This window comes from Aricia agestis, chromosome 7 (assembly GCF_905147365.1).
Source record: "Aricia agestis chromosome 7, ilAriAges1.1, whole genome shotgun sequence".
NCBI lineage: Eukaryota > Metazoa > Arthropoda > Insecta > Lepidoptera > Lycaenidae > Aricia > Aricia agestis.
The window spans coordinates 2,363,478-2,381,356 of record NC_056412.1 but is presented as its reverse complement, the minus strand read 5'-3'; the positions used below and the strand labels follow the sequence as shown (position 1 = coordinate 2,381,356).

The 17,879-nt window shown below is 39.7% G+C and overlaps 1 protein-coding gene across 1 annotated transcript in view; it reads left to right on the top strand.

Annotated features, from left to right (window-relative positions):
- The window catches only part of LOC121728700 (tetratricopeptide repeat protein 17), a 29,541-nt gene extending 16,455 nt beyond the window's left edge, over positions 1 to 13,086 (top strand). Inside the window, exons 17-20 of the mRNA XM_042116936.1 lie at positions 10,697 to 10,919; positions 11,838 to 11,992; positions 12,370 to 12,475; positions 12,820 to 13,086. Coding sequence (XP_041972870.1) covers positions 10,697 to 10,919; positions 11,838 to 11,992; positions 12,370 to 12,475; positions 12,820 to 12,975 — 640 coding nt within the window. The 3' untranslated portion in view covers positions 12,976 to 13,086. The remainder of the gene's footprint in view (positions 1 to 10,696; positions 10,920 to 11,837; positions 11,993 to 12,369; positions 12,476 to 12,819) is intronic.
- Positions 13,087 to 17,879: the final 4,793 nt, after the last annotated feature.

Here is a 17,879-nt window from a genome sequence, read left to right as displayed (position 1 = left end):
ATTTGTCACCTTTTTAAAAAGTCACCTAGTGTCTTGGTGACTCCAATGTTTAATGAATATATTTCGGTTTGAGTGACAAATCGACGCATAAGAACCAAGACCACCTATCTGCACTTTTGGCGAATTTTACTTTTTAATGCAGTCCTTTTTTTTTGGTTAATTTACACATCGTTTTCTTTGATCAATTACTTCAAATTCGCATTAAAAAAGAAGTTATGAATAAATACGTTAGCACCTAAGTTATGGGACGAAATAAATTTATGGAAATACCACCAAAATAAAAATGTACAACTCATAATCTCACCGTGTTTTTGGCCGTTGTCTAGTACGGCGCAGTAGTACACGACGACGTACTTGTCGTAGTCCACCATCAGGATCTCCACGGGGACCTTGTCCGTGCCCTCGGCATCTGAAAACGTTTTTTTGTACTTAATATTTTATGACTTAAAAATGTACGGTTTCGCAGGATTTAATTTCGGGAAAAACCGCCATACGTCGCTCGGGTACAACCGACGGTAAGGAATATACCTAACTAGGTGACCCGGTGGATTTGGTACCACTTCCCTCATAATATTATAAACCTTCCCTGGCCTTACGACTCAAACACACCAGGGGCTAGAGAAATGAAAAAAAAGTACGTCTAATATCTATAGCTGTCTCCCTTACCTCAAGCCTATACCGCAGAACGCGATAGAGACAATTGCAGAAAATCAACGATTCGTTGTCCCCTGATTCCTTCTCCAAAACTTTACCGATTTAAGTACTTTTTTCATTAGAGAATAAAGAAATCTTGAGCTGTGTTCCCTGTGTTCCTATGTTTTTTTTTTGTACAATTTAGCCAAATCTTTTTTCTGGATGTTTGAACACAGCGGAAAAACTGGCCATTTTTTTGGGTTTTTGAACGTTCATATCTCATTTAATAATTAAATTATGAAAAAAAAGAAAACATAGGGATATTGTATTAGTGGCCGTAGATACTTAGGAAAAAAATTATAACTCTACTAGCATTTATATCCAGGGAGGAAACAGGGGACAACGTTTGTATGGAAAAAAGGGCGGTGTGGACTCCTCTTAAACAAGCCAAATAGTTTCAGCAAGACTAACGAAATTGAATAGTATACAGGGTGTAACAAAAACAAGTGATAATACTTTAGGGTGTGTACGTGTTCCTTGTAGAGAGTTCACTGTGAAAGTAGCAGCACTGAAAGACCAAAATTTTTTTTCACTTTTGTATGGGGAAACTCGTGACGCTCGGGCTCTTGCCCATACAAAAGTGAAAAAATTTTTTCGTCTTTCAGAGCTGCTACTTTCACAGTAAACTCTCTACAAGGAACACGTACACACCCTAAAATATTATCACTTATTTTTGGTACACACTGTATACATTACGCACCTAGGGCAGGAAAATAAGAAATGTCTCAGATCACATGTAATGAGGCTTTCTTATACGCCTATGGTGCGTATACTATTTTTTGTATGATCTGAGGCTTTCTTATTTACTGCCCATGGTGCGTATACTATTATTTTCATCAACGGAAGCGGAAAACTGCAACATCGGTAAGCGCAGCGGGAAGAAAGTTCACGTTTTCCGCCCGGAGGTGAGAAAAATACATTTCTAATTACACAGATTTGAGCTGATCCAGGGCCCTGATTCACAATGCGCAATTCGACTCGGATTCGGAAACTTCATCGCGCGACATCCAATAAACGCTCGCCGCGCCGGGCATTGACCAATGGCCGCACGGTAATGTTTCCGAATCCGTGTCGAACGGGAATCGTGAATCACCCTGTAGGAGTCTAACCCTTAAAGCATGTCCACACGGGCGTTGCGTCGATGCAGCGCTGCCGTTTGACGCATAGCCGGCCACACGGGCGCTGCATCAACGCAGCGTTATTACGAAGCAGTCTTAACGTCAACGTCCCGCTTCGTCTCGAGAGCTGCTGTCCGTCATGTGTGCGTTGCGCGCTGCTGTCACGACGCAGCGCTCCGTGTGAACATCTTGGTTATTCGTATGTAAAACAACGCAACGGCAGCGCAACGCTTTCGCAACGCGCCGTGTGGACTGGCTCTTACTTTTATATATCTTGGAGACGTAGTCTATATAGCCCTTCCGGGGGTCTATGTTGATGTCGCCCTCCAAATCGATCCGTTTGCCGTCGACGACAGTACTGATGTCGAAGGTGGTGCGGCCGCCGACGGTCTTGTGGGTCAACGAGACGCAGTCGCCGCGGCTCTCCCACTTGTTGTCGAACCGACCCACTTCGTACCACGTGCCAATCATGTACTGGAAATTGCAAAGGGCATAAAGTGTTTTAAATAAATAAATATTTTTAAGCTATAACATAGCTTTTATTAAGGCACGGTGTTTGTGTGCGTGTGACTAGACGTATGCGAATTATAATTGCATAAGTTGATAAAAAATGTCATGCAATAGCTTTGCCGCGGCAGTCCCCGAGTGCCACACGTTTTTTTTTCTAAACAGCAGATGTGCAACGTTGTCAAACGCCTGTTTCATTGCTGTGGCAAAATACTGTACCAACCTGCCGTGTTACTCACCGCTGTCGTGTTGAAGTCGGTGACCGGGGCGACATCGGGACAGGTGTCGATCGCGACAACGCCGGCCACCGTAACAAACATCGCCAGTAAGCGGTACATGACACCCGCTGCGTTATACAATGGGACCGATATACTAGACCCGGCGAACCTCCTGTCTCCTAGACTATTAACTGAGCTATACGATAAGGCCGACAGCTATTAATATACTAGACGACCTGGTGAACTTTGTATCGCTTCCCCCCTATGTCCTAAACTTCCACGAATATTTCAAGAGCAGCCAAATCCGTTCAGCCGATCTCGAGTCTTATTTTAACAAAATTGGTTTTTTATTTATATAGATGGCTTTTGAGGAAAAACGTAAAAGAAATGTTTTTTACGATTCTTACAAGAGTTAAGAACGAACTAGACATGGCTCGACCGGATTTTTTTTAGTTTAAAGAGTGCGCTTTTATTCACTTTAAACTGATTTATAAAATTACTGTGAAAGTATAATAATATTGAAATCAATCAAATTGTATAATGGCGAAAGTTTTTGCGTGTATTTGTTACTTTTTCAAGCAGAAATTATTTAACTTGGCTAAGCTTAAGCGTTAGAATACATAATAAGGAAAGTAACAGACCTTGACAGGGGCGTCCAGCTTAATGGAAAACATCAAGTAATAGGCTATGCAGATGATCTGGCTCTCATGAGTGAGAAAAAGTCTGACGTCTGACTCTTGAGAAGGAAGCCAATAAAGTTGGATTTAAAATCAATCATGGCAAAACTGAATACTTGCACATGCGGAGATACAAAGATAAACGACGACCATCTGAAGATCTTGTAATATATAACATCTCATACACAGGAACATCTAAGTTTAAATACCTAGGTTGCACTATAACCGACACTAATTCTAGAGTAGATGAGATCGACATCCGAATCCAAAGTGCTCTTCGGTGTAGTGCGGCACTCCATAGAATTTTAGTGTCCAAGATTCTAAGTAGAGGTACGAAGATACGAATATATAAAACTGTAATTCGACCTATACCCTTATACGGCAGTGAAACTTGGACCCTAACTCAAAAGGAGGAAACAAAGCTATTAGTAGCTGAGAGAAAAATACTGCGCAAGATTCTCGGACCGACGAGCGATGAAGATGGCAGTTGGAGGCCACGGAAAAACCTTGAGATTGAAGAACTTGTGGCAACGCCCAATATTATCGGGGAATACAAATCTCACCGAATCCGCTGGCTCGGTCACGTAGAAAGAATGAATGATGACCGAGCGGCAAAAAAAGCGTATGTGGGGCAAATGACTGGCAAACGACCGGTAGGCCGTCCCAGATACCGCTGGAGGGATGAGGTAGAAAAGGACCTGAAGGCGTTACGAGCCGAATCATGGCAAGATGTACAGGATCGAAAGAAATGGCGTGTGCTTGTGTCAGAGGCCAAGACTCAATTTGGGTCGCTGCGCCGCAGTAAGTAAGTAAGCATAAGCGACTTTTTTGTAGAAAAAGTACAGTTTTCTTGCAGGATTCTAGCATTTCCGTGGCGAATCCGTATGAAAAAGACATAAGAGGACGAGTTTTTTTTCTACTCATTTTCACTTCTTAAAATGTTATTTTAGTAGGAAAAGTTTTCCTATTAAAATAACATTATTTTAAATCAAATCAAATCATTTAATTCAGGCATCAGAGGCCCATATAACAAATACCTTAAATCTAACATACATATAATTATATAATAAATACCTTAAAACTAACATACATATTTTATATATTCTTAAAAACTAACACTGTCACATTTTGCCGGCGACGTGACTCGCTTCGTTCCGGAGTCTCCCCCGGAACCTCCGATAGACTACATCCATCGGCCAGAACTCCGGCGCCTCGAAAGTCGACAGAAGATTCGTCGGTACTCTCACCACAAAGGAGCTAAAGTTAACCTTGAGGCGAGACTGCACACGTTCGACCCTCAGGCACAGTGTCGTCTTCTTCTGGATGTAGTCCACAACGTCCTGGACCTCCATGGACCAGTGCAGGCGGGATATGTACAGGGGCGTCGCGGGGACCTCGCTCCGCAGACGCAGCTCAGGTACATATGGTGCGGTGCCGCAATGGTTTCTCCGCTTCCTCCTCTCCACCAGTATGAAGCCCTCCTCATCGCACCTCCTGCCTTCGTCCTTGCCAAGCCGAGAAGACTCCACCTTGCGGCTCTTCGTAGCCTTGCGGCTCTCAGTCTCGCGACTCTTCGGAGCCTTGCGGCTCTCATTCGCCCCATTAGTTTTCGCCCGCGGGGGAGGTGCGGGGCGACCAGCAACAGTCGCAAAGTTTTTCTGAGTCGCCTAAGTACTCGGGGTCGGCGCAACCTGGAGGGGAGCGGGGGCGTGGCGGCAGCGGCGGTGTTCGTTGACCCGACCGATAATGCTGACGGGCTAAACGTGCTCGCTTGCGCGCTACGACGAGTAGTGACGAATGCGGCATCAGCATCAGGTGAGCTACATATTGAATTACCACTTTTTAATTGCGATAATTCAATACGTAAGTCACTGATCGTAGACTCTGATGTCTGCAATATACCTCGAACTCCGGCCAGCTCCTCCTTCAGGAACCTGATGTCCTTCAGTAGGCTGACGACGTCGACGTGGTCCAATGTGACGGGTGGCAGCTTGTGGAGCTCCTTTGCCACAAAAGCTAGCACCTCATCAGGATCCGTCTGCTTCAGCAGGGAGATGATGTCCTGCACGCTCCTTTCCGTTCCGTCACTTCGTCGCGACGCCATATTCGCGCTCTGTTCGAGCGTCTCGTATAGCAGCTGCCCACCCTTGCAAATCTCCTCGCTGGAGAAGGAGGACTTGCATGATGCTGACCTCGTCCATAGTGTCGATGGCGTGCTGGATAAACGCCAGCAACTCGTTGGCCACGTGCGCCATGGTCACGTGCAGCGGCAATGTGCCGCGCGATTCGCAAAAATATTACTTTTGCTGCGTGTGTAACGCGGGGCACGACCGGTCGCTAACTCGACGCATTACACACTGATTTATTTTAAAGCATTTTAAGAAGTGAAAAAAAAAATTAGGGCTAAGGTCAGCTAGGAAACTAACTATCCTATAAATGTTTTTTTATGTAAATACGATTGTTTTGTGATGGTTAATAAATAGAATAATGAATATAAAAAACTGAATAAATAAAACTTTCCGTTAAGTACTCATTATATTTTCATCTCTAGATAACAAAAAAAATATATACTTATATACATATCATAATAAATACAGTATACATCCAGCATTTGTTATAATATCAGAACGGTTTTATGTACTCTTGTAAAAAGGACATTCTTAACTCATTACCGAATTATAAAAATTATACTTACGTAGGTATTTTAATGACTCAATTTGTCATTTGTCCACTAAAATGAACATGAATATGTATTTTGATGTCAATTATAATAATATTAGTTATTTAATTAATTGTAAATAATGTTTGTAAGTTAATTTTATTATACTATAATAATTATTAATTAGATATTTTTATATATCCTTCCCTTGTAATGTATGAATTATAAATTGTAGTGTTTTTATCTTTTTACGATCCTAGTTATGACTACTTGATAAAGAAATTGATTAGTATCTTAACCAAGAGCGTGTCAGGACAGGGCTTATAGGAGGGCTCAGTAGATATTTTATGTTATAATATCAATACTAAGGTTGGGCTGCACCAGAGGCGTGGTTATAGTTAAAGTTATGGTCAAAGTTATGGTTATAGTTAAGGATAATTTAACTTTAACCTTAACTTTGAACACAGAATTTGACAGAAGACGGTGCTGGTCCGACAAGGCTTCATAAGAACGTGGGCGGGCGCGCTGCTGCTAAAGGAGAACTGTCAAAATTGCGTTTTTGTATGATGACAGCGTTAGTTCCTTTTTTCGCCACGTGCATTTAAAGCCTTGTCGAGCTCTATGGTTATGGTTAAATATGGCGTCTTGATGGCGTCCATTTTTAACTTTAACCAAAGATTTGACATTTTGCATTGTAGTTAAAGTTATAGTTAAAGTTACAGTTATAGTTAATGTTAGTTAATGTTAGTTGGTGCAACCCTCCCTTAGTTGTTACTTTGCACAATGATTAATAATTCAATTACGTTAAGCGCGACCTAGTGGCAAATAACGTCAACATGTCTCACCTCTAAAATTGAAATTTGATTTACTTCAAAATACTTATATTAAATAATTATACAAATACTTTGTTTAATCTAAATTATAGGGGTTCAGAATACTTCTGCAGAACCTTAAAACCCATACTTAAAATCATTCTATTTTGAGAAGTCTTATTATACTGAGGAAATAAATTATAAATAAAACACAAATTTTCATTTAATTAAAAACAATTGTTATATTATGTTTTTTATGGACGGATGCTACGGTAAATATACATATTCACGAGTCTTCAGTGTTCTTTTTTGAAGCAGGCGTAGCGTACGTATTAAATGTATCTGAAGTGCTCGTCTGGTTTGGCGTAATATCATGCTATAGATCACGGAGCTAATACAGAGAGGAGGTGTGGTAATCAAATTTCCTTAAGAAACAACGCGTGGCAATTTGCGGGGTGGAGGGGTGTCAAGCTCCGCCCACTTTTCCATATTTCACCTATCGTGTAAAAGCCAAACTACTAGCTTAGGTCGATGTTGATGTTACTACGTAGTTCAGTTAGCTAACACTAGATGTCAAAATTCTTAAATATTATGGGACGTACTCAGAACTTTAAAAACTGTATATTAATTATAATAAGGTCAATCATTAAAATTAGGGTTAGAATTTTGACAGAATTTTTAATATAAAATAAGGAGACAAACGAGTAAACGGGTCACCTGGTGGAAAGCAACATTCGTAGCCCATGGACACTCGCAACATCAAAAGAGCTGCAGGTGCGTTGCCGGCCTTTTATGAGGTAATAGGGTAGGGAAGGTAATGGGGTGGGTACTAGGTAATAGGTAAGTACTCTTCAAAAATTTAATGGAAATTTTTTAAATCATTTTCTACGGCTGGCCAAATGTCAGCGCGCGTCAACATTAGCAAACAAAACTGTCATTGCGATACTTAACCGATTCAATGCGGCGCACATTTTTGAAGACTTTCAGTCGTGGCGGCACACAATTTTCTCGTGACAGGTTATCCGTGTCATACGCCATAGAAGTAGATGACACGGCTACCGTGTCACCCGCCACGTTCAAAAAGGTTTATTGTTTAGTTGAGCCCAAACCATTGATGTTAACGGAAGGCTACGTTGTTTTGAGTTGACTTCGAGTAGTTTTATTAAGTGTTAACCTGAAAATGGCAGGTAAGCGATTTTTTTATTCAGATGTTGCAAACCTTATGTAGGTTTCAAAGTTAGAAAAATAAGTATACTAAATATAATCGGGGTTTCCGATGTAAATCATTATACGTTCGTAGATAAATTTAAACAAGTTCGTTGTTAAGTTTTTTAACCGACTTCCAAACAGGAGGAGAGTTCCAGTAATAAAGCTCATAGGTACAAGACAACTTTTAACCGCAGGGAAACGTTTTATTCCTATGGATAAGGAAGTTTGCGGTAACAGCTAGTTAAAAATATTTTCAAAAGAAACAACTTAGATTAAAACAAAAATCGTTAGTGGATTAGTAATACGTTGATGTCAACGCATTACGTGGAAAATTAAGACGGTTTTGTTCGGAGTAAAACCTTATAAAGTGTAATTTAAGGGAGATACAATCGCTTTCTAAATGACACGGCTCACGTGTCATATGCCACACGTTAAAAACCCATAAGACGCGGCTGCCGTGTAATCCGCAATTAATGCGCCTTTAAAAAAGGTTGACGGCCCGTACGTTTTTTTAATTCACAGAATGTTATGAGGCAAAGCCTATAATAGGCTTGTTCTACGTGGAAAATTAAGATGATTTTGTTCAGAGTAGAACCTTCTAAAGCGTAATTTGAGGGAGATACAATCGTTTTTTAAATGACACGGCTCACGTGTCATACGCCACTCGTTAAAAACATGTATGACACGGCTACCGTGTCATCCGCACTGAATCGGTTAATAAAGTAATAATTCTGAATACAGCCCTGGATATTTGTTACGTTTCAAATAGTTATCATAGATGACGACAGATGGCGGTTTATAAGTAGTATAATAATAAAAGCTATACAACTACGGTTTTAGCTATTAAATGTGTTTAAGACTAAGTGTGTACCAGTTACCAGTATTCAAGTATGATTATTCCAATAAACTTATGCAAAATTATACGCATTTACGTCTGTATTATCTTTCAAAGGTTTGGCCATCCAGTGTCAAGTAGTATAATTAACGCTGAAATCTGAAATGTTCTAGGACTTTTATATTTAAATTACATTTAAAATTATTTACAGATGCAATGTGATGTTATTCATATTATCAGAACGTCTGTCTGAGTAACTTTGACATTGTCAAACACAATACTTCATCCTTTCGTTGTTAAAAACGTAGAAAACACCAATTTATTGGGAGTCTCGTTACGTGTGCACCTGACAAACGCTGAAAGTGTACTGACTTAAGCCCCGCCCACAATGATGACGTCAGGACCTAGTTGAAAATCACAGTGCACAGTTGCTTAGGCCAGCTCCTCTTCGTATGAGCTCAATGCTATAGATGCATTTTATACATCTTACTATACTCCACTCGGGCTAACTTGTCGCTAGCGGTCATTGACTCCCTGTCAAAAACTTGTCATTTTCCATATAAAACCACGATAAACAATATCTGACACTTCATTGTCAATCGCCGTTTATATGGAAAATGACAAGTTTTTGACAGGGAGTCAATAACCGCTAGCGAAAAGTTAGCCCGAGTGGAGTTTAAAACAGAATACATCAAGGCAGTCGGCGGCGTCGCATGTCGAAATCATGTCATGGCAACGCCACGAGTCATGTTCAATTTGGTTGCCTGTCAAGTTGTAAAACAAGAAAAGGTTTTGCGCGGCACAAGCGCTAAAAATGTGTCGATGTACACGGTCAAACTCAACAAGGAACTCTAAAAAAATAGCAATATCTTAAAACTCTAAAATATAACAATTCGAAAATCACATAAAATAAATCTTCCCAAAACGCTCCATAGAAAATATCTGCACATTATGACGTCACATGCTCCTAGTTTGTACGCATCGCGGGTGTTAAGTATGTAACTCTCAATGTCATCAATAGATGTCGCTAGCTCCGTGGTTATCGGTAGCTAGATCGCAGTGTAAGAATATATTCTATATTCTAACTTCGAAGTATATAATTTCCTAATGTTCTCAATAGATGGCGCTAGCAATGTTTCCTTCGCCGGCTAGATCGCGCTATAGAAAACTTTTTGTGATCGTATATATAGGCCATGTGAATTATTGTAAATTAGCGCGACCCTTTCTCGGTACAATAACCTTTAAGTTTACTTTGTTAGCTAGTTTTATTTGGCGAAATCCTAGTGCAGGCTCGCTCACGGGAAAACTTTGTTCGATAGCTGTATTAAATATTACGTTTATGAAAGTGGTTTCATAATAAAAATTATTGTTATACAGTGTGTAACAAAAATAAGTGATAAAACTTTAGGGTGTGTTCCTTGTAAAGAGTTCACTGTGAAAGTGGCAGCTCTGAAAGACGAATTTTTTTTTTCACTTTTGTATGGGCAAGGGCCCGAGCGTCACGAGTTTCCCTATACAAAAGTTTACACTGAACTCTCTACAAGGAACACGTACACACCCTAAAGTATTATCACTTGTTTTTGTAAAACCCTGTATAAATTGCAAAACTTATCGAATAGTATTTAAATATTTAAAAATTTTCTTAAAACAATTATTAAAAAAAATCGACTTGACTATCCGACTTTGAAGGCTCATAACAAAAAAAAACTACATAAGTTATGAAACTGAAATTTTGGAAATGCTTATTTTGTACCGTTATATATTTATGTTATAAAAAAATCTGCTAATCTTTGACCTTGCCAACATCTCTGTTGCTAAATAATTATACACTTTCCTTGCACTTATTCCAATTTATTTTTAAAGTGGAAAAAATGCAAGGAAATTGTATAATTATTTAATTGAAGATGAATTTCCACCAAGAAGTGACAGTACATTCAATATCATCCACCCATTCATAATCTTTTCCAGTATAATACCGGAGATAGTTGCGATACCGACGACGGGGAAGAAGATACCCGACTGCCGGTACCTAGTGGAGGGCGAGGGGGAGGACTACTTCCTGCGGCGGCTGGCGGAGCTGCAGGCGGACACGTGGGAGCCGCTCATGACCATCGCCCACCAGTTCGCCGAGCTCTTCGATATATACGACTACGTCAGCCTCGGATCCAAGATCGCCACATACGTCGAAACTGTGAGTATATGCAACTTTCCGATCTTTGCCACGGCTTCAAATTTAAGAGCTCATCTGACTCTAAAAATCAAACATCATCCTTCTCTCTTCACACTCACGCCCGTCTTTCATATGCCAGGTGAAAAAGGACGGCGCGGAATCATCGCCGAGTTAGATTTACTTGAATAAAAGACGAACTATAATGATTATGAAAAAAGTGTTTTGAGCAAATTTAGGTTTTATCAATACCTTTTTAGATATTAAAAAATATTTAAGAAAAGACAGCAAACTTGGAAGATCCAAGCAAAAATGTGTCTAAAACAAGGTTTTTTGTAAAAAAGAAACTATCGAGCATTTTTTGATTAATTGTGTTTTCGTCTTGAGCATTTAATCTTTATGAACTGAAGTTACTTGTGTCAAAAAATCAGTTTTCTAGACCTTACTGATTTTGAGATCTAGGTTAATGTATGTAGTCAAGTTAGGGTCATATGGGCTCTTAAATAAAATTCCACTGTGGCAATATTATAGGCATTTTTCCTGCCATGTGTAGTATCGTCCTCGCGCGGATCTGCGGGGCTAAAATGGTCAAATAGCATTTCCTCTCAATCAATTCACAAAATGAATTGTCAAAACTGTCAGTTACGAATGTCAAATTAGTACGAAGTTAGACCAATTGAATTGGTCTAAATTTGACATTCGTGAGTTTGACAGTTTTGGCAATTTATTTGCGACCATTTTAGCCCCGCTGGTCCTTACGTGCTTGACAACATGTTCCTGGCCGCGCACGTATTTTCCGCATGACAGGAAAAACATCTATGAAAAAAAAGGAAAAAGGGTTAGAAGAAAAAAAACGGTGTAATAATATGCTAAAATGTTAATTGCGATTTTCGAATTTGTAACACTATTAACTTTTAACAACCATAATATTATATCCTTTAGAACGGTGACTGGACGGGTGCGCTGCTGGCGTCGTGGTGGTGCGGCGTGGTGGGTCACGGCGCGTGCGCACACCGCTGCGTCGCCGCCGCGCACCTGCTCGCGCCCGCCGCCCGCGCGCACCTCGCGCTGCGCGTGCTCGTCGTGCTCCTGCACATGTGAGTATAAGCGGGCAGAGCTAGCGCGATAGAGAGAGACTGCACGTGTCAGCTGCGACGCCGCGTACGCGGTTAAGCGGCTCACTTCCCATTAGTCGTCGGTCGAACCGTGACGGGTTGAGGTGATTCCACACTGGGAGATTTGCGTGAAATGTAACGTTACAGAGTCGTATTATCTTATTATCTCGTATACAATGCGCAGTTTATAATAATAAAATGTGATTTTGATACAACTTGTAAGTATCAATAATAATATGTAATAAGATATATTATTACCGTTTTGTTATCGTTTCCTCGCGGATTTGGCCCTTATCCTCGGTGCAGGTACTACCCGCAGCAGTTAATATAATAATAAGCAATTGGTATGGAAATTTCAGGCAATCGAAGTTCCACGAGGCTAAGGACATGGCGTACCTGTCGTTCTACACTGCGCCAAAGAGCAAGACGGAGGCCTTCCTAGCGGCGGTGTCGCACAGCCATCTTGTGAGTAAAACCAGACTTGTGATGCTTGGTCACATATAAACATACAAGTCCTGTGGTTTAGAGCGCACACACTTGGGCACTATAAAAATTACTCCTGCGTAACTGGCCTGGTTTCAATGAAACCGGCCACCGTCACCGAAACCGGTGTGGTAGTTATTATTATTATAAACATACATGGCCATTATGACGTGATTGTGTTACAGACCCCTCTGGGTAGAAATGGCTTTTACGACGTTTCTACCCCTTGAAGAGCATTTTTTAGTACGGTCAAAAAACAAAAACAGTAACAAATTTTGACGCAACGGAGTTGTTAATCTAGTATTTATATTTATGTGATATTTCAGGGCGAGTGGGAGGCTGCGGTGTGGATGTACCGGTACGCGCTGCAGCTAGACCCTCAGTACCTGGCGGCGAAGGCCTGCCTCCACGGCACCGTCTGCCTCATGCTATACCAGCACGACCCGGACAAACTCAAGCCCAACTTCCACAATATACGCTAGATACCAGCTCGATGGCCGCTTTGAAGTTTCTATGTAACATAGTTTTAATTGTGTTCCGAAATACAAGGTGTAACAAAACTAAGTGATAATACTTTAGGGTGTGTATATGTTCCTTATATAGAGTTTAATGTGAAAGTAGCAGCGTTGAAAGATTTTTTTTTATGATTTTGTATGTGCTAGCGTCCAAGCGCCATGAATTTTGCCATACAAAGGTTGAAAAAGTTACTCTTTCAGCGCTGCTACATTCACATTGAACAGGGGACCCATACACAGTCCAAAGTATTATCACTTAGTTTTGTTACATTCTGTATATTGTGTGTTTCGAAATGTTACCGAGTATATTATTGACTTGTCATGACGAGGGATTAAAATCTGTAAAATGACCCCTTTTATTATTTAATCGTAAAGTTCGATAAACGTTAAATATACATTTTATGGTAAAATAATGGTAAAAAACGTTTTAAACGCGTTCACTTTGTATATCATGAAAGTTCTGAATTTGTGCAACAGATCGCTCACCACCACTCATGTGTTTTACGTTATTTTATATAAATTACCGAAATATATAAGTTTCCGGTAAAATTACGTAATTTTGCAACCCTAGTCATGACGTCATGTATCCGATGCCACGATTTTTTTATTTTTTGACCGGCCACTATACTTCGGAATGAATCAAAAGTATGGCGTCGATTTTTTGGACTGCACACAATATCAATTTAGTCCAGTGGTTCTTAACCTTGTAGTCATGAGGGACCATAAAACCAAATGTTTGTCTTGCCGGGGACCACCCTGTTGGCTTACCTAAATTAAAGGTGGTTTGATAAAGAAAACAAGCACAACTAAAAATAATTAAAAAAATAGCACTCATTTTTCATTTGGCGAAAATCTCAAAGTTACAGATTTTAATTTAATGTGATTTTTGTGACTGCATACTCTTTATTAACTTCTGAATACTCACGTATTATTGAATGGCTTCGCGGACCACTTGGAAAGCCTTCGGGGACCACCAGTGGTCCGCGGACCACCGGCTAAGAACCACTGATTTAGTCAGACCGTGCAGCACTTGTTTAGTGAATTATTATTTTAAATTTCGGATCTGTAATGACAGTGACGCAAGGAAAAAAAGAATTGTATGTTTCGAATTGGCGACATTAGCGCGCGTCCTGCACACACGTTCCCTATAGCAATGGTATACATTTATACAAGCTACAATTCGTGTGTTCCTAAACAATACTAGATTTGCCAATGACGTCACGGTTAGCCATATTGCATTGAGACTTAGTATTGATGTGTCGCCATTATTTATTATCAACAAGGCGTTTTGTGTCTTGTTCTAACTCCCTATATTATACCGGCCAATGTAGTGCGGCCTCAATTCCAAAACCCTCTAAGTTATAGACGCAATAAAATGGCGGCTACTGATGACGTCAATTGTACTGGCCAGTACTGTCGTTTAGGAACACACCCATATTATATTATAGTCAGTATTTGTAAGTCTCTGGGACTGTGCGAATGCGACAGCATATACTAAGAAAAGAGATGCATAATACTCAACGACTGGAATAATATACAGCCGTGTATGTACTTATCATATTCTCAAGCATGGGTAATTGAAATAAAGATTACACTGAAGATAACGCTTTTATTTATTATCTGGTACTATCAGAGAAGTTAAAAGTTTTAAATAAAGATTATTATTATTATTATTAAGTTGATTCCTAGGTAGTTGGGGGACCCACGTAGTTTGGTCGCGTTACGTCAACCCCAGTCGACAGATCACAATTAAGAATTAACATTGAATTGACATGATCCGACATGACATTGGTCAGTCAACTGCCTAGGAATCAATTTCCTCGAAGGTACATTGTGTGCAACATGTTGTTCGTCTTATATACCTTATGAAGTTATCATAATGAAGCTACTCACAAAAAATAAGCTTGATAGTAATAAAAAAATATAGTTCTAGGGAACCCTGACTATCATAATATTATTTACGTCTACGTTGTATTTGCCTCTAACGCGACGTTTCCAATACGCCGGGCAGAGAAGAGCCAGACAGTAAAATATATTTTGATTAGTTTTTATCCGCGAAACATAAAATTACATAGTTACACAAAAATTCAGGCTAAGCAGAATTATCATGCATTTCAGTTATTATAATGACTTGAATGAATAAAAATTATTGCAACTCCAATGAACAAATTACAGAAATTATTCTCTTGACATCAATATTATTTATTACTAGCTATTTCACCGAGCTTTGCTCGGTATTCGATAAAACAAGAATAAAATGACATTTTTTTTAGTGAAATAAAGGGGCAAACGAGCAAACGGGTCACCTGATGGAAAGCAACTTCCGTCGCCCATGGACACTCGCAGCATCAGAAGAGCTGCAAGTGCGTTGCCGGCCTTTTAAGAGGGAATAGGTAATAGGGGAGGGTAAGGAAGGGAAGGGAATAGGGGAGGGTAGAGAAGAGAAGGGAATAGGGGAGGGTAGGAAAGGAAATAGGATAGGGGATTGGGCCTCCGGTAAACTCACTCACTCGGCGAAACACAGCGCAAGCGCTGTTTCACGCCGGTCTTTTGTATGTTCAACGATTACTCAGTCGTTTGTGGTCCGATTTAAAAAAATATTTTTGTGTTGTATAGGGTTTGACTCGAATTTGGTACCATGTTCATAAAAGTGGTGACCTGATAATGGAATCCATGAGTAATCGAGGGAACTCCTCAAAATTTATATGGAAACATATAGTGATTTCAATTCTTTCTGCATGTTTCAGGCATATACTACCAAAAAGTAAGATTTTGCACCAGGATGTACCCTGGTTCCGAAGGTACCCAACAGAACTTTTGAATCCTTATAGATTAAATAAAGCCAAAATCCTCGAACTTGTTCGAGGATTTTGGCTTTATTTAAACTACTCTAAGCAAAAGCCAATGAACCCTACATTATTTCTGCTGGACATATTTTTATCCAGCAGAAATAATGATTTTACCCTTTTTAGTTACCTTTTAGTTTAGTACATAGGCTAAATTTTATTTTGGGGAAAATAGGGTTTCGTAAGATATTTGGGTTTTTCGGACGCCAGGTGTAAAATCAACCAGAAAAGTTACTTATTTTGCGTACCTACGCTGCCGAAACTATAAAAGATAGAACCATAAAATGTTCCAAGTAATTGTAGATCTTATAAATATCTACAAAAAAGTCCGCGACACACTATACTTATCTATGTCGAGTGAGGCACAATAACCATGTTTTTATTTAAAAATCTTGAATTTTTTTGGACTACATTTAAACGCGTTTATTTTACTTATGCTATTAATCCTTATGAAAATAAATTATTTCATCACTAAGTACAGTTTATGTAGATAACATTTGGTCTTTGAATTATTACAATTGGACGATTGGGTTTAAAATTATGGCGAAATTAAAATATAACGATAGTGGGCGTCACCAAGCCGGGGTGCGCGTGCGGAAGGAAGACAATCTGTGCAGTGTGCAGTGTCCACTATGCATCCCTTCGGATAATGACTTCAAAAGCATGAACATTGAGTACAGAAATAGTTGAGGTTTAGGCGAAGTCTGAAGACGGCACTATAATAAGGAATAAGAATTATTTGATTCTTTTTAGATTATTTTTAAGAATAAGTATTACTTTTGTTTTTACCTTGGAAGTCGGTTTCAATTTTTTGTTAAAAAATAATCTAAAAATGATTCCTAGGTAAATCGATTTATCGCCCCCGAAACCCCCTATATACTAAATTTCATGAAAATCGTTGGAGCCGATTCCGAGATTCCAATTATAATTATATATACATTTAAACAAGAATTGCTCGTTTAAAGATTACGATTAATACAATCTAAAGAAATGATGCTACTAACAGCAGTTTCTCACAGACAACCTTTTATAGAATAAAAATAACTTTATACTTAGGTATGGCTAAATTCAAGGTATAAGTTATAACCATAGACTAAGGAATAACAAAAGTGATAATAGTTTAGGGTGTGTACGAGTCCCCTGTATTGAGTTCACTGTCAAAGTGTAGCAGCGCCAAAAGAGTAACTTTTTTAAAACTTTTGTAAATATTGTAAATATGTAATAAGCGTACGTGGGAGAGCCATGCTTCGGCACGAATGGGCCGGCTCGACCCATTCGTACCACGTTAATACCACGTCCAAAACAGCGCTTGCGCTGTGTTTCGCCGAGTGAGTGAGTTTACCGGAGGCCCAATCCCCTACCCTATTCCCTTCCATACCCTCCCCTATTCTCTTCCCTTCCCTTCCCTACCCTCTCATATTTCCCTATTCCCTATTAAAAGGCCGGCAACGCACCTGCAGCTCTTCTGATGCTGCGAGTGTCTATGGGCGACGGAAGTTGCTTTCCATCAGGTGACCCGTTTGCTCGTTTGCCCCCCTATATCATAAAAAAAAAAAATGGGAAAATTCCTGGACGCTGGGCGTTTGCCCATAGAAATCACAAAAAAATGCTTTTTCCGCGCTGCTATTTTCTTAGTGAGCTTTATGGACACATACACGCCCTAAAATATTATCACTTAGCTTTGTTACTACCTGTGTACAGTAGACTTCCTATCGAACTGGGTGGCTAAAATTCCTTCACTTGTCTTCTTAACGGTAACTAATGTGTAGTAAATGCTGTTAATGGAACCCGAAGTCAGCAACAGACTTCTAATGCAATACGATGGACTTTGTGAGCCAAAGTGCTACCTGAAAAATTCAGTACAAGACAAATGTGTACATAAGTATCAGCAGGTCTAAAATGTTTAGTTTATTTCGACCTAGCTACGATCTATTTTTTTTAAATACTTTATTCACTTTATTACAATTGTTTTACAGTATACATTAATACGCCAAACTGAACAAGCAGTTTGTAGGCGTTCCGCTC